This window comes from Rhineura floridana, chromosome 3 (genome assembly GCF_030035675.1).
Source record: "Rhineura floridana isolate rRhiFlo1 chromosome 3, rRhiFlo1.hap2, whole genome shotgun sequence".
NCBI classification, from domain to species: Eukaryota; Metazoa; Chordata; class Lepidosauria; order Squamata; family Rhineuridae; genus Rhineura; species Rhineura floridana.
This window is the reverse complement of record NC_084482.1, coordinates 102,574,336-102,587,597: the sequence shown is the minus strand read 5'-3', so window position 1 is coordinate 102,587,597 and position 13,262 is coordinate 102,574,336. Positions and strand designations below refer to the sequence as shown.

Sequence of the window (13,262 nt, the reverse complement as noted above, 5' to 3'; positions counted from 1 at the left end):
TTTGGTCTCCCTGTGAATATCCTGATCCTCGAACACTCTACGCTTCATTCGGGAGAATGCGGCACTCGCAGAGCTCAGACGATGCTGAATTTCAGCTTTGATGTCAGCTTTTACAGAGAGATGGCTGCCAAGATAAGAAAAGTGATTGACATTCGCCAGTGTCGCACCATTAAGCTGGATTGATGGCGCTACAGAGAGATTGGTTCGCACTTGCTGATGAAGCACTTCGGGTTTTTTGATGTTAAGCGAGAGGCCAAGCTTTTCATATGCTTCTGCAAAGACATTTAGGATAGTTTGAAGATCTTCCTCTGAATGTGCGGAGACTACATTATCATTGGCATATTGAAGTTCTACGACAGAGGTTGTAATTACCTTACTTTTTGCTTTCAGCCTACTGAGATTAAAAAGCTTTCCATCTGTTCGATATGTGATTTATTAATACAATTACTGTGCAATCTGATACATGTTTATGCAGAAGTAAGTCTCATAAAGTTCATGGTTGAATCTTCCAATTCGGTTTTCCTCCGCTAATTACAGTGAGGCATAATTATTGTATTTTGTCTGGATTGCTTGCCAGGAGACTGTTGATATTAGTAACATCTTTAAAGGTTTGTATACCTTGATATTTTTTACTCCCCCCCCCCAAATAAAGTGTTTTTCCCCCAGTGATGACATTATATTGTGCCATTTGGGGGAATATAACTTACGATGGGTATTGGTCTCTTTTCCAGTTGCCATGCTACATTTTCCCACACATTTCTTGCTGCCTCTGTTGCAGGAGATAAAATATGGTGGTTCTTTCTTAAAGATGAGGACAGAGTCAATTGCCCTTTCAGTGGAGATACTACCAATTATTGCTCTAAGTAAACCAGTCTGGAAAATTAGAATAGTTTCCACATTTAATTGCCTGTGTTGTGCGTGAAAAAGTATATCTTATAATTACATAAATTAGCTAACCCCATTCTGCCTTCCTTAATATGGCAACTAGAATTTTGGGTATGCAAAGTGTGATCTGCACAAAGATGTCCACAAGAATTTCCTAAACATTTCTCCCACATTTTAAAAAATTATGGGGGAGAATCTATCAGAATCCCATATGTTTAGGTAATATAGTTGTTTTGAATCTTTTCACTATAACAACAGGTTTAACACTGGCTATTTTTCTTCCATTTGAAGGACCACTTTATGAAAAATCGCTTTTAACTGACCCTTGCCGAAACCAGTAATTCTGTCATCCCTGTTAATTAAGCTTTCAACCTGATAGCTTACTAAATTTGTTGACAAGTTCTAATAAATTAGGGGCTGAACCTTCTGAAAGTGAGTGGATACATACAGGCATGCAAAAAGAGAATGGAGTTGCTGTATTCTGGCAGGGCACACACCATATCCTTGTCATATGTACCTAACCCTATTCAGTGTGGAGGTTAGAGAAAACCAGTTCTGCTCACTTGCAGCAGAAGTCAGATGTTCACAGTGCTGACTCCATGCTGCCTTATGACATTATGATGTACCCTCATTGAGCACTTTTTCAGGATTTTGAAACTTTATTCCTTCCTATTTCCAAAACAAGGCACAAAAGAACTCTTCCCTGCTACATTTTTAAAATTAAAGTTGTCTTTAACCAGTTTACAAAGTATGAGTTATCATCACATAACATGACAGAAGATGTAATCACAAAGACACAAGTGAGGTCTTGATCACTTATGTTTGAGCAACACTTAAAAAAAAAAAAGGTGAACAGTGTGCATGAAGACTGAGGAGAGTCAATGCAGATAAGTCAATCAGCATTTCATTTGCTGATGTGTGTACAGAGCTTGGAGAAGTTACTTTTTTAAACTACAACTCCCATCAGCCCCAGCCAGCACGGCCACTGGATTGGGCTGATGGGAGTTGTAGTTCAAAAAAGTAACTTTTCCAAGCTCTGTGTGTGTATCTGTCAAAATCACTGTGATGGCAGAGGAAAGCTAGAGTAATTCCAAAGGAGATATTAACACAGCGACCTGGCTCCGAAGCAAAGTAAAAGTTCCATCTTGTCTATCCTGTAGGCTCATTCTTTTCATAGGGTTTTCATGCTAAGAGGTATTCAGAGGTGGTTTACCATTGCCTTCCTCTGATCGGGATGAAATAAAAGATTCATTCATGCAGGAACTGTATGATGAAGAAGCAGAAATTTTAGAATGTGAGGAGAAAGATGCTCTTAAAATACTTGGAAGAAACAAACCACCAGAACAGTGGCATACCAATAGAGTTGCTACAAGCTACTGAGACTGAATCTGTCCAAATTTTGAAAAAAAAAAAGTCAATAAATATGGAAAACTAAACAATGGCCCACAGACTGGAATTGGGATGTATATTGAACACTTCCAAAGAAAGGAGATCCCAGGGAATGCAGTAATTATCAAACTATTGCCTTAATATCACATGCAAGTAAAGTAATGCTCAATATTCTACAACAAAGGCTCTTACCATATATGGAGTGAGAAATGCCAGACGTCCAAGCTGGATTCAGAAAGGGAAGAGGCACCAGATATCATGTTGCAAACATACATTGGATAATGTAACAGACCAAGGAATTTCATAAGGAAATCATAGAATCATAGAATAGTAGAGTTGGAAGGGGCCTACAAGGCCATCGAGTCCAACCCCCTGCTCAATGCAGGAGTCCAAATCAAAGCATTCCCAACAGATGGCTGTCCAGCTGCCTCTTAAAGGCCTCCAGTGTCGGAGAGCCCACTGTCAGCTTCAGGGCTGGGGGCTGGGCAGTAATGAAGCAGCTGGCAGTTAGCTGGCAATAAATCAGTCAAGGCCGGGCAGATCACGGAGGCCGGGTGGCAGAAGAAAGGCTTGACAAACTAACCAGTAGCAGTGTCCAAGAGCGTCATCCAGGTAGGGAAGCAGAGTTCAGAAAGCCCGGGGTCCAGTCCGAAGGTCTAGAGGCTAGCAACGGCATTACACGCAAAGGGTCACAACTGACGTTGTAGTCAGCAATCTGTTGCAGCCATGAACTGCCTTTTATAACAGACTCCCTAAGCCAAGTGCCCGTGATTAGTCTCCCAGCTGCTCAGAGCTGCTTGTTCTTAAACGACCCGGCCTCTTCCTTTGTTGCTGTGCTACTCGCTGCCGTCTCCTTTCTGCAGAGGGGAGGGGAGCCTCCTGTTCATGCCCAGAATCCAATTGAGGGGCTTCAGCCAGGTCCTGGACATTCTCCAGCTGGGGAAGAGCCAGAGTTGTGTCCTCAGGGGTTCCACTAGTTCTTTCTCCTGAGTCTGCTAACTCTGCCTCTGGCTCTTCCTCCAAGTCCTCTGAAGGGGCCATGACACCCACTACCTCTCTAGGTAATTGGTTCCATTATCATATGGCTGTAACAGTTAGGAAATTTTTCCTGATGTCCAGTCGAAATCTGGCTTCCTGCAACTTGAGCCCATTATTCCGTGTCCTGCACTCTGGGATGATTGAGAAGAGATCCCGGCCCTCCTCTATGTGACAACCTTTCATGTACTTGAAGAGTGCTATCATATCTCCCCTCAGTCTTCTCTTCTCCAGGCTAAACATACCCAGTTCTTTCAGTCTCTCCTCATAGGGCTTGGTTTCCAGTCCCCTGATCATCTTTGTTGCCATCCTCTGAACCCGTTCCAGTTTGTCTGCATCCTTCTTGAAGTGCAGAGACCAGAACTGGACGCAGTATTCAAGATGAGGCCTAACCAGTGCTGAATAAAAGGGAACTAGTACTTCACGCGATTTGGAAACTACACTTCTGTTAATGCAGTCTAATATAGCATTTGCCTTTTTTGCAGCCACATCACACTGTTGGTTCATATTCAGCTTGTGATCAACGACAATTCCAAGACCCTTCTTACATGTCGTACTGCTGAGCCAAGTATACCCCATCTTATAATTGTGCATTTGGTTTCTTTTTCCTAAGTGTAGAACTTTGCATTTATCACTGTTGAATTTCATTCTGTTGTTTTCAGCCCAATGCTCCAGCCTATCAAGGTCCCTTTGAATTTTGTTTCTGTCTTCCATGGTATTAGCTATGCCCCTCCATTTTGTATTATCTGCATATTTGATAAGCATGCTTTGTACCTCCTCATCCAAGTCGTTAATAAAAATGTTAAAGAGCACTGGGCCCAGGACCAAGCCCTGTGGTACCCCACTCATTACTTCCGCCCAGTTTGAAAAGGAACCATGGATAAGCACTCTTTGAGTATGATTCTGGAGCCAACTGTAGATCCATCTAATAGTTGTTCCATCCAGCCCACATATAGCTAGCTTGCTAATCAGAATATCATTGGGCACTTTGTCAAAAGCTTTCTGAAGTCGAGATATATTATTTCCACAGCATTCCCACAGTCTACAAGGGAGGTTACCCGATCAAAAAATGAGATGAGATTAGTTTGGCAGGATTTGTTCTTCATAAATCCATGTTGGCTCCTAGTAATCACTGCATTGCTTTCAAGGTGCTTACAGATTGACCCTGTGCTTTATAGATTACAGGAAAGCTTTTGACTGTGCCACAGTATCTGATTGTCTTGATGCGAAACCTATACTCTGGACAAGAGGCTACTGTAAGGACAGAATATGGAGAAACCGATTGGTTTCCAATCAGAAAGGGTGTGATTTGTTTAATCTATATGCTGAACATATCATATGGAAAGCAGGATTGGATTAAGATGAAGGAGGTGTGAAAAATGAGGAATATCAATAATTTAAGGTATGCAGACAATACCATAAGAACATAAGAACATAAGAAGAGCCTGCTGGATCAGGCCAGTGGCCCATCTAGTCCAGCATCCTGTTCTCACAGTGGCCAACCAGGTGCCTGGGGGAAGCCCGCAAGCAGGACCCGAGTGCAAGAACACTCTCCCCTCCTGAGGCTTCCGGCAACTGGTTTTCAGAAGCATGCTGCCTCTGACTAGGGTGGCAGAGCACAGCCATCATGGCTAGTAGCCATTGATAGCCCTGTCCTCCATGAATTTGTCTATTCTTCTTTTAAAGCCGTCCAAGCTGGTGGCCATTACTGCATCTTGTGGGAGCAAATTCCATAGTTTAACTATGCGCTGAGTAAAGAAGTACTTCCTTTTGTCTGTCCTGAATCTTCCAACATTCAGCTTCTTTGAATGTCCACGAGTTCTAGTATTATGAGAGAGGGAGAAGAACTTTTCTCTGTCCACTTTCTCAATGCCATGCATAATTTTATACACTTCTATCATGTCTCCTCTGACCCGCCTTTTCTCTAAACTAAAAAGCCCCAAATGCTGCAACCTTTCCTCGTAAGGGAGTCGCTCCATCCCCTTGATCATTCTGGTTGCCCTCTTCTGAACCTTTTCCAACTCTATAATATCCTTTTTGAGATGAGGCGACCAGAACTGTACACAGTATTCCAAATGCGGCCGCATACTACTAGCAGAAACCAGTAATGATTTGAAACGAATGCTGATGAAAGTTAAAGAGGAAAGCACAAAAGCAGGACTACAGCTGAACATCAGGAAGACTAAAGTAATGACAACAGAAGATTTATGTAACTTTACAGTTGACAATGAGGACATTGAACTTGTCAAGGATTATCAATACCTCGGCACAGTCATTAACCAAAATGGAGACAATAGTCAAGAAATCAGAAGAAGGCTAGGACTGGGGAGGGCAGCTATGAGAGAACTAAAAAAGGTCCTCAAATGCAAAGATGTATCACTGAACACTAAAGTCAGGATCATTCAGACCATGGTGTTCCCGATCTCTATGCACGGATGTGAAAGTCAGACAGTGAAAAAAGTGGATAAGAGAAAAATCAACTCATTTGAAATGTGGTGTTGGAGGAGAGCTTTGTGCATACCATGGACTGCGAAAAAGAAAAATAATTGGGTATTAGAATAAATTAAACCAGAACTATCATTAGAAGTTAAAATGATGAAACTGAGGTTATCATACTTTGGACACATGAGAAAACATGATTCACTAGAAAGAACAATGCTGGGGAAAACAGAAAGGAGTAGAAAAAGAGGAAGACCAAACAAGAGACGGATTGATTCCATAAAGGAACTTGAACGTACAAGATCTGAACAGGGTGGTTCACGACAGATGCTATTGGAGGTTGCTGATTCATAGGGTTGCCATAGGTGATGATCGACTTGAAGGCACGTAACAACAACATCTTGCAGGCACCTATGACTTCTCCAAAAAACCTCTATGGAGGGTTGAGGGGATGACTGCCAAACAACATGGGATGGGCTGCTGGGGGAGGAAAGTATGGGAAACTTCTTCCAAGAACTCCCTTAAATTAACTTGGTTTAGGATCCAAACCAGTGAGGTTTCTTTTTAATGTATGCAGCATGAGAAGATGCCATCCACATACAAGAGTGTTTTGCTTTCTTTACTTTTTAATATCCTGAAACCTAGGTTGTTGCCAATAACAGAAACCAAGAATGCCAGAGTGGAAATTTAAATAAATACGGAGGGAGGGGCCAACCATAGGTTTGGTCACACTACCTTGAACACAGGTATAAGCTGTCTCTTTGAATGTACAAGTGTTTTTGTGAAAGAGTACATACTTGTTTGCTTGTACAGTTCAGCTACTGTATACATAGGTGCATAGACTATACACTTGGTGAACATTACACATGAATTAGAGAGCCAGTGATGTGTAGTGGTTAAGGTGTTGGACTACGACCTGGGAGACCAGGGTTCAAATCCCCACAGCCATCAAGCTCACTGGGTGACCCTGGGCCAGTCACTGCCGCTCAGCCTCAGGGGAAGGCAATGGTAAACCCCCTCTGAATACCGCTTACCATGAAAACCCTATTCATAGGGTCGCCATAAGTCGGGATCGACTTGAAGGCAGTCCATTTCCATTTTTTTACACATGAATTAATAATACAAGTGTACAGCTTAACTATTCGTGTACACAGGTGTACAGATTGTACACTTGTTGAATGTAAAGTGTGAACATCCCTCATATATAAGTAAAAGGAACAGTGGTGAGCAACAACCGTTGGTGATTATATTGTATGTTGGATTCCTAGAGACTAGTAAGGAAGTATTTTGATACAGCAATTCTTTAAAGAGTGTACCATAGGTAGAGCAAGCCTTTGCAGCATCTAGCAAAAGGAGGTGAGAATGTTTCTCAGCAACTGAGAATGGTTCTCAGCAGTGGGAATAGGTGAATGTTTCTCAGCAATTGCAGTTATATCAATAAATGTTCTCTCTTGGCTTGAACAGTATCTGCTTTTTTACTGAGTCCACCTGATCTTCATAGAGCACCTAATTCTTGTTGTAATCTCTTATCTAGAGCCTTGGACACAATTTTTCTACCAACATTGTTTAGAGGAACAGGTCTTACGGTTTGATGTTTCTAACGGAATCTTGCTTGACTTTGGAAATCCAAAAGGACATCATGATTCGCCCTTTACCCGCTGATTCAACTGACAGAACTAAGCCATTGCTGGCCCTCCATCAGGGCGGCATGTTACCAGTACTAATCGCTGGTGGCCGGGTCCATGAAATGAGGAGAAGAAGCCACTAGACCTCAGCCCTCCGTGGGTGCTCCCGATGGGAACTTCCCAGCCAGCAACAAGAGTGAAAATATTTTTATGCCCCTCCCCTCCAGAAGCCACTGTGTCAAGTAAACTTTCCCAAGTTCCCATACGATAATTACTCGAAGGAACGTGCAATAGGCTAGATAAGAAAAGCGGCTGCCTGCTCCCACTGGCGTTCGCGTTTCTCACCGCAGTCCCACCCTCTCAGTATGATAACCTGCAAAAAAGGCCCCTTTACGCATGCGCACACCTTCTTTGGGCGGTGTGGCCAAGCAGGCGCAAGAAGTTTCCTTTGCTATTCTGAGGAGGGTGGAAACCGACCGGATGACGTCAAGGCGCGGCAGCCATTACACAGGGAGGACAGAACGAGCGAGCCCAAGAGCCGCCGCTGCCACATTACCGATACTCCTCGCGGCTCTGGGACTGATTCTGTCAGCCACGTCTCTTTCTTCCTTCGTTTCTTTCCGGCGAGTGGCGCCCCCCGAGTTCAATCTCTGTAAGGGGAAGAAGGAACAGAGAGTGGTCGGCGGGGGTTGGGTTGGGTGCGGGCGGTGGGTGTCGGTGAGGGAGAGAGGAAGGGGAGGAGAGAGCGGCAGCAGCTGCGGCTGGGTGAGCAACAAGGATGGAGGAGAAGGTCTTCACCAAGGAGCTCGACCAATGGGTGGAGCAGCTGAACGAGTGTAAGCAGCTCTCCGAGGGCCAGGTGAAGAGCCTCTGTGAGAAGGTGGGTAGCGAATGGTGACTCCGCGGGAAGCTGGGAGAGTACACTGCCTGAGGGCGGGCGGCTGGGCGAATGACGGACGACGTGGGGGAGAAACAGAAGAGCCTTGGCAAGAAACGGGGTCGGCTGCTGGTAGGAGGGAGAGATCTGAGGGAAGCCCTTCGGGCGGTCGGGGATGTTTTCCTGGCAAGGGTGGCCAGGTGAAAGTAGAGGGAGGGAGGCGGGTCCAGGCTTTAAGAGAGGCGGTGGAGGAGATGAGGGAAGGTCTGCTTAGGTGGCCTTCCGAGTTGCAAGACGGGAAACGAGGACGGGGGAGCTCGATATAGAGCTTTGTGGGAGCCCAGTGCAGGTTGGCGGCAATTGGCGCAAGGGATGCAGTCATAGCGGCAGCCCGCTAGGGCGGAAGAGCTAGGAAAGCTTGAGGTGGAAGTGGATGTGGTGCGGGGGCACCGGTGGCTTTTGCCTTGAGGCAGTCCTGGGGAATGGATTCCGCTGAAAGGGACAGGAAGGGCGGCTAGCGAGCGGGGTGTGTCCCTTGGCAGGTGCAGTCTTTGAAGGAAAAGGCCTTCGGCGGTTGGGGCTATCTGCCCCCCACCCTCCAAAAACACACTGAGAGGCCTTGTGGTATTTTACCTCATGGAGTAGCCTGTTTTGGCGAAGACAATCGGGTCCCCCCCCCGCAGCCCTGCGCCCCCTGTCGCATCGTCCGCCTCTCTAATTCCTCCGTTCCTTTTTCCCCATTGCCTCCTAAAATGGCGCCTTTCGCTGAGAATATATTGATAGAAACCCCCTTGTGCCCAGCGAGCATGTTTTCTCTTGGTGTGTGGGGTAAGAGCCTGGCGAAAAGAAAGGCTTGACGGGAGTTCGGTGTACTTTAAACATGCACCCTTTTTTTTGTATAGCGCCCAAACGTTAGGTTATTGCTTTGCTTTAGGGAAGGGTCTCTTGAATGCTCCATTAAAGTCCTTGAGCATTAATGAGTAGTAGTTGGGAATATCATGGCTCGACTTTAATTAAAGTAATGTCATGGGTTGTACGCTTAAATGGAATAATTAATAAGAACCAGTGAGGGAGAAAAGTGGCCCATTTTGGTACCAGTATGAGTGTTTTGTCTTGTACTGCAGTTTCATGCAGTGCTCCAATAATCCAGACTAGGTTGTGAGAATTATTGTCAAAGTCTTTCACTTTAGGATGTAAATTTATAAAAACAATTGTAATATGTTTTTCTTCTATTTATGGAAAGCCTTTGAATTTGAGGATTGTTTTGGGAGAAAGGGATTGACAAGCTTGCCCCAATATTTAAAATGCCAAATTTTCAATAGTGTCACATTTTCACATACTAAGTAAATGTGATGCGATTGAAAATTGGCATATGAGGCTTGAATTTTCTAATGTATTTCAGGTAACTTTCATTTTTAGTAGTTTATATGATCAGGCCAGTATAGTGTTCTGGCAACTTTTCATTAGACTTGTTAGAATTTCTTTTTGCTTAATGTGTTCATGTGGCAGTTAGCCTGAGTCCATTTAGTTGCAGGTTTAATTGGAATCTGTGAAAGGCACTTTTATATGCATTTGTGTGGGGTTGAGGTATGGTCTGAAGGCACATGAGGCCAGCACCCTGCTGAACCTAAGCAGGGTCAGGTCTGGTCAGTGCCTGGATGGGAGACTGCCTGGGAACCATATGTAAGCTGCCTTGGGTTGCTATCATGAAAAGAAAGGCAGGGTATAAATGTAATAAATAAATAAATAAAACTAGAATGTGTTGTTAGAACTGATTTCTTCATTAATTCCTTTATTCTAAAGTTATGGAAGATAATGTGGCTAATTAGCGACATGTCATGCATGTACAATGTTGGCTGATACTATCAACTGGATTTCTCTTGTTTCTGTATAACTTGGCTGCAGTGGTAGCATACCACAGGCCAGTATGAAGTTGAAGCAAAGTCTACAGTATTCAAGCACTATCTGTACTGAAAGCAACAGGCAGTTGTGGGAATTCACTGGTGTTCAAACTGTGTAAGTTTGGGACCTGCAGTTTAGCGTGGTAATAATGCACAAAGGCAAAGATCCTGCACTACTCTCTTCCCTGTTGCTGCTCCGTGTTGAATTCATCCTTGTGCTCAGTTGCGGTTTGTGTTCATTTATTATTATTATTATTATTATTGCACTGTGGAAAGTACCCAGAGGAACTTAATGTCCATGGCTTCTGGTGAAATGCTAGTTTGTAGAGCCAAATTTTTTCTGTAGTTTGGGAAAAGTAGGATTTTCTGTGGACTTACTAGGTTGGTCTGCAAGATAGCAAGCAAACTCTACCTCTGCATTCCTAGAACAGCCAAGTATGTCCATAACTCGTGATGGGGGCAGTCTAAGGAAAATGAGCAATGATGTAGACCTGTGCCAGAATGAGGTGTGGTAACTTGTGTGGACATCATGCATTTAACCTGTAGATTGTACATTTTTTCACTCTTAGCAACGTTTTTGTGCTGGTTAGATGAGACTAGGATGCTCTTCCAACTGGACAATAGTGTATAAGCATGTTTGTATAGCACTGAAGTGTACGAAAATTGATATGCATGGAAGCCTTCTAGATTTTCTTCCTTCAGATGATTGATGTCATTGTGAGAACATTTAAATAACAATTGGAAGAGTTGTCTTGGCATTTTTAGTTTTTCTTGTTACCTCTTGCTTATCTGGAGTGCTTCTTAATAATCGTATCAGGGGAAGTTTGTTAATTGTACTAGAAATGTATTTCAAATTTCTTGGTGCTAGCCATATTTAACTGTTGACTGACAAGGTTTCTGGGACAAAAGTAGCTGTCAACTTGTGAACAGTACAGAAACAAAATCTTTCCCCCTCTGGCTTACTCTAGAAATGTTTTCATAAATAGGATAAGCAAATCACTTTTATTTCTCCCAAACAAATAGGAATATGCACTGATAAACACAAGTAGGACCTCTAACAAAATGTTAATAGCATTCTTAACAGGAGCGCGCTCTTTCAGGGCCCTAGCTAGCAATTTTCTTCTGAAAGAATCTTTCTTCAAGCAGAACATTCCATTCTCTACTCTTTCCTTTTCTATCTCCAACTAGTATTTCACATTCTGTGGCTGCTGAGCATACCCAGTTTTCATTGGGCTATTTTTTGTGGTTGCCCCTTGACTTTGCTGATACCTCCCTCTTGTGTCTCAGTAGCCCCATTTCTGTTCCAATCTTGTTGGTGTAAGCCACCTGCGTTTGTTACATTTCATTTAATTGAAATGTGTATAACCACATAATCCCTAGGAAATGTAGTTTGGTGATGACAAATTGTGGAAAAAGGAGATAATGCAGTTCATCAGGAAGGGAGGTGCAAAACCAACTATTCAGAGAGAAGTGCTTTGTTTGTTATGATAATTTTAGAAATGCCTTTCCTTTTTTTGGTAGATAAGAGTGTGCTTGAAACATCTTTTATTCTGCAGAGAGAAGAGAAGGGATCACTTTCAATATATGCAGCATATTTTGCAGTCAATGCAAGGAATAACAGATGGGTGTAGGAGGAATCACCTTTAATATACAGAAAAGTCAGACATCTAAGGCAAAGTATTTAAGAGGTGAGTTTAGATAAGTAACAGGAGTGGTTTAAGGTAGAGATTAGACTGGCTTTTGCCTGTTGGGTTCTTATAGAAATGACAGCAGGAAATACCACCAACTGACACAGATATTGCAAATATAGTAAAATATTTTATCTACATGCTGCTCCTGTGTATTTGATGAGTTGATAGCAAGAAAAACTAATCTCTTCTTGCCACCCCCATCCTCCTGCTTTTCCTCTATGCCCAAAGGTCTAGCAAGCCCAAATTGCCTGGATTTAGATTGCCTTTTTAGCTTGAGTACTTCAGTTCCTTGTTTTTATCTAAATACAGCCATGGCATTAGGGAAATAGCAATCAAGAATTGGACCTGAAATTCAAAACTAAATTGGATGCTAATGGAAAACTGCTGGAAATGAAGTTCATAGTATTCTCATAAGAATTAATGAAACCTTTTGATTCTGTTTGAGGTCAGTGTTCTTAGCTAACATTTAAAACCTGTTTTCAGTTCATTTGGTCTACAGACCATAAATGTCAAATATAGTATAGAGTTATCAGCACAACCATAGCAGAGGGAGAAAAGGCAATATGCATGTACACAAATTGTGCTTTTTAAAATGATAGTGTAATAAATTGTATTAATCAGAAATGGTTAAAAATACAAACCATTTTGAATGCTTTTTCCTTTAATAATTGTGGGCTAGTTTTGATGGCTAAAGCAAGGAACTTGGCTATGTTTTCTGTGATCTTAGGGTTGGGGTCTGATATTAAAATTGAATGTTGTGTTCCTGTAAAATCACAGCATAGGAAAATGTGAGCTATCATTTTGACTGAGCCCCTTTCACAAGGACAAACGTAAGTGCCAAGGCAGTCTGGTAAATTGACTTCCCATAACTGCTGATGGCAAAGCATTGAACCTAGCTGTTGAAAATGCTCTTCTGCTTCTAGGAATATTTAACGTTGCTAAATACCTAGCAGGTATTTAGGTTGTAGACAAAGATGCAGTGGTGAATTTTTCCCAAAGTTAAATGAACTTCACAAGTTAAGATCTAGAAAACTCTGTTTAATGCAGCCAGTTGCTTTTTCTAACTGAAGTTGCAGTATATGAAATAGTGAGTAGCCAATGGTAATAACTTTGTAATTTAACAAGTTTTAGCCAAGATAAAAACTGTTTCCTTGTGAGCTTATTGTGACACTTGCAATATGCCATTTCGGTTTTTGTATTCCAAACAAAAGCCAAATGATCCAAGCTACTTTCAGTACTCTAGGTTTATGCACTTCATTCTAAACACCAGATGGGGTTGGGTGGTTGAACTTGGGTGACAGTATAGCATATCCCATGAGTTCTGGCCTGACACTGTAAAGTTTAAAATTAAAACTTCCATTCTAAGGATTGGGCTGTAATCCACTTAGTTTTTATGCTTTTATTTACTGTTCTTCAATCA

At 42.6% G+C, this 13,262-nt stretch overlaps 1 protein-coding gene across 5 annotated transcripts in view; it reads left to right on the top strand.

The window, feature by feature from the left end:
• The window catches only part of PPP2CA (protein phosphatase 2 catalytic subunit alpha), a 145,621-nt gene that overhangs the window by 113,031 nt on the left and 19,328 nt on the right, over nucleotides 1–13,262 (top strand). For 2 of the 5 annotated variants that reach the window (XM_061617111.1, XM_061617107.1), the window contains exons 1-2: nucleotides 8,584–8,599; nucleotides 11,708–11,839. The exons of 1 other annotated variant lie outside the window; for it this stretch is intronic. Coding sequence is in view for 1 of the 4 variants with exons in the window: in XM_061617106.1 (XP_061473090.1) it covers nucleotides 8,152–8,253 (102 nt within the window). In the remaining 3 variants the exon portion in view is untranslated. Of the gene's footprint in view, nucleotides 1–7,751; nucleotides 8,254–8,583; nucleotides 8,600–11,707; nucleotides 11,840–13,262 lie in introns of those variants that run through there. 2 more of the 5 variants (XM_061617108.1, XM_061617106.1) reach the window with 2 other exon arrangements.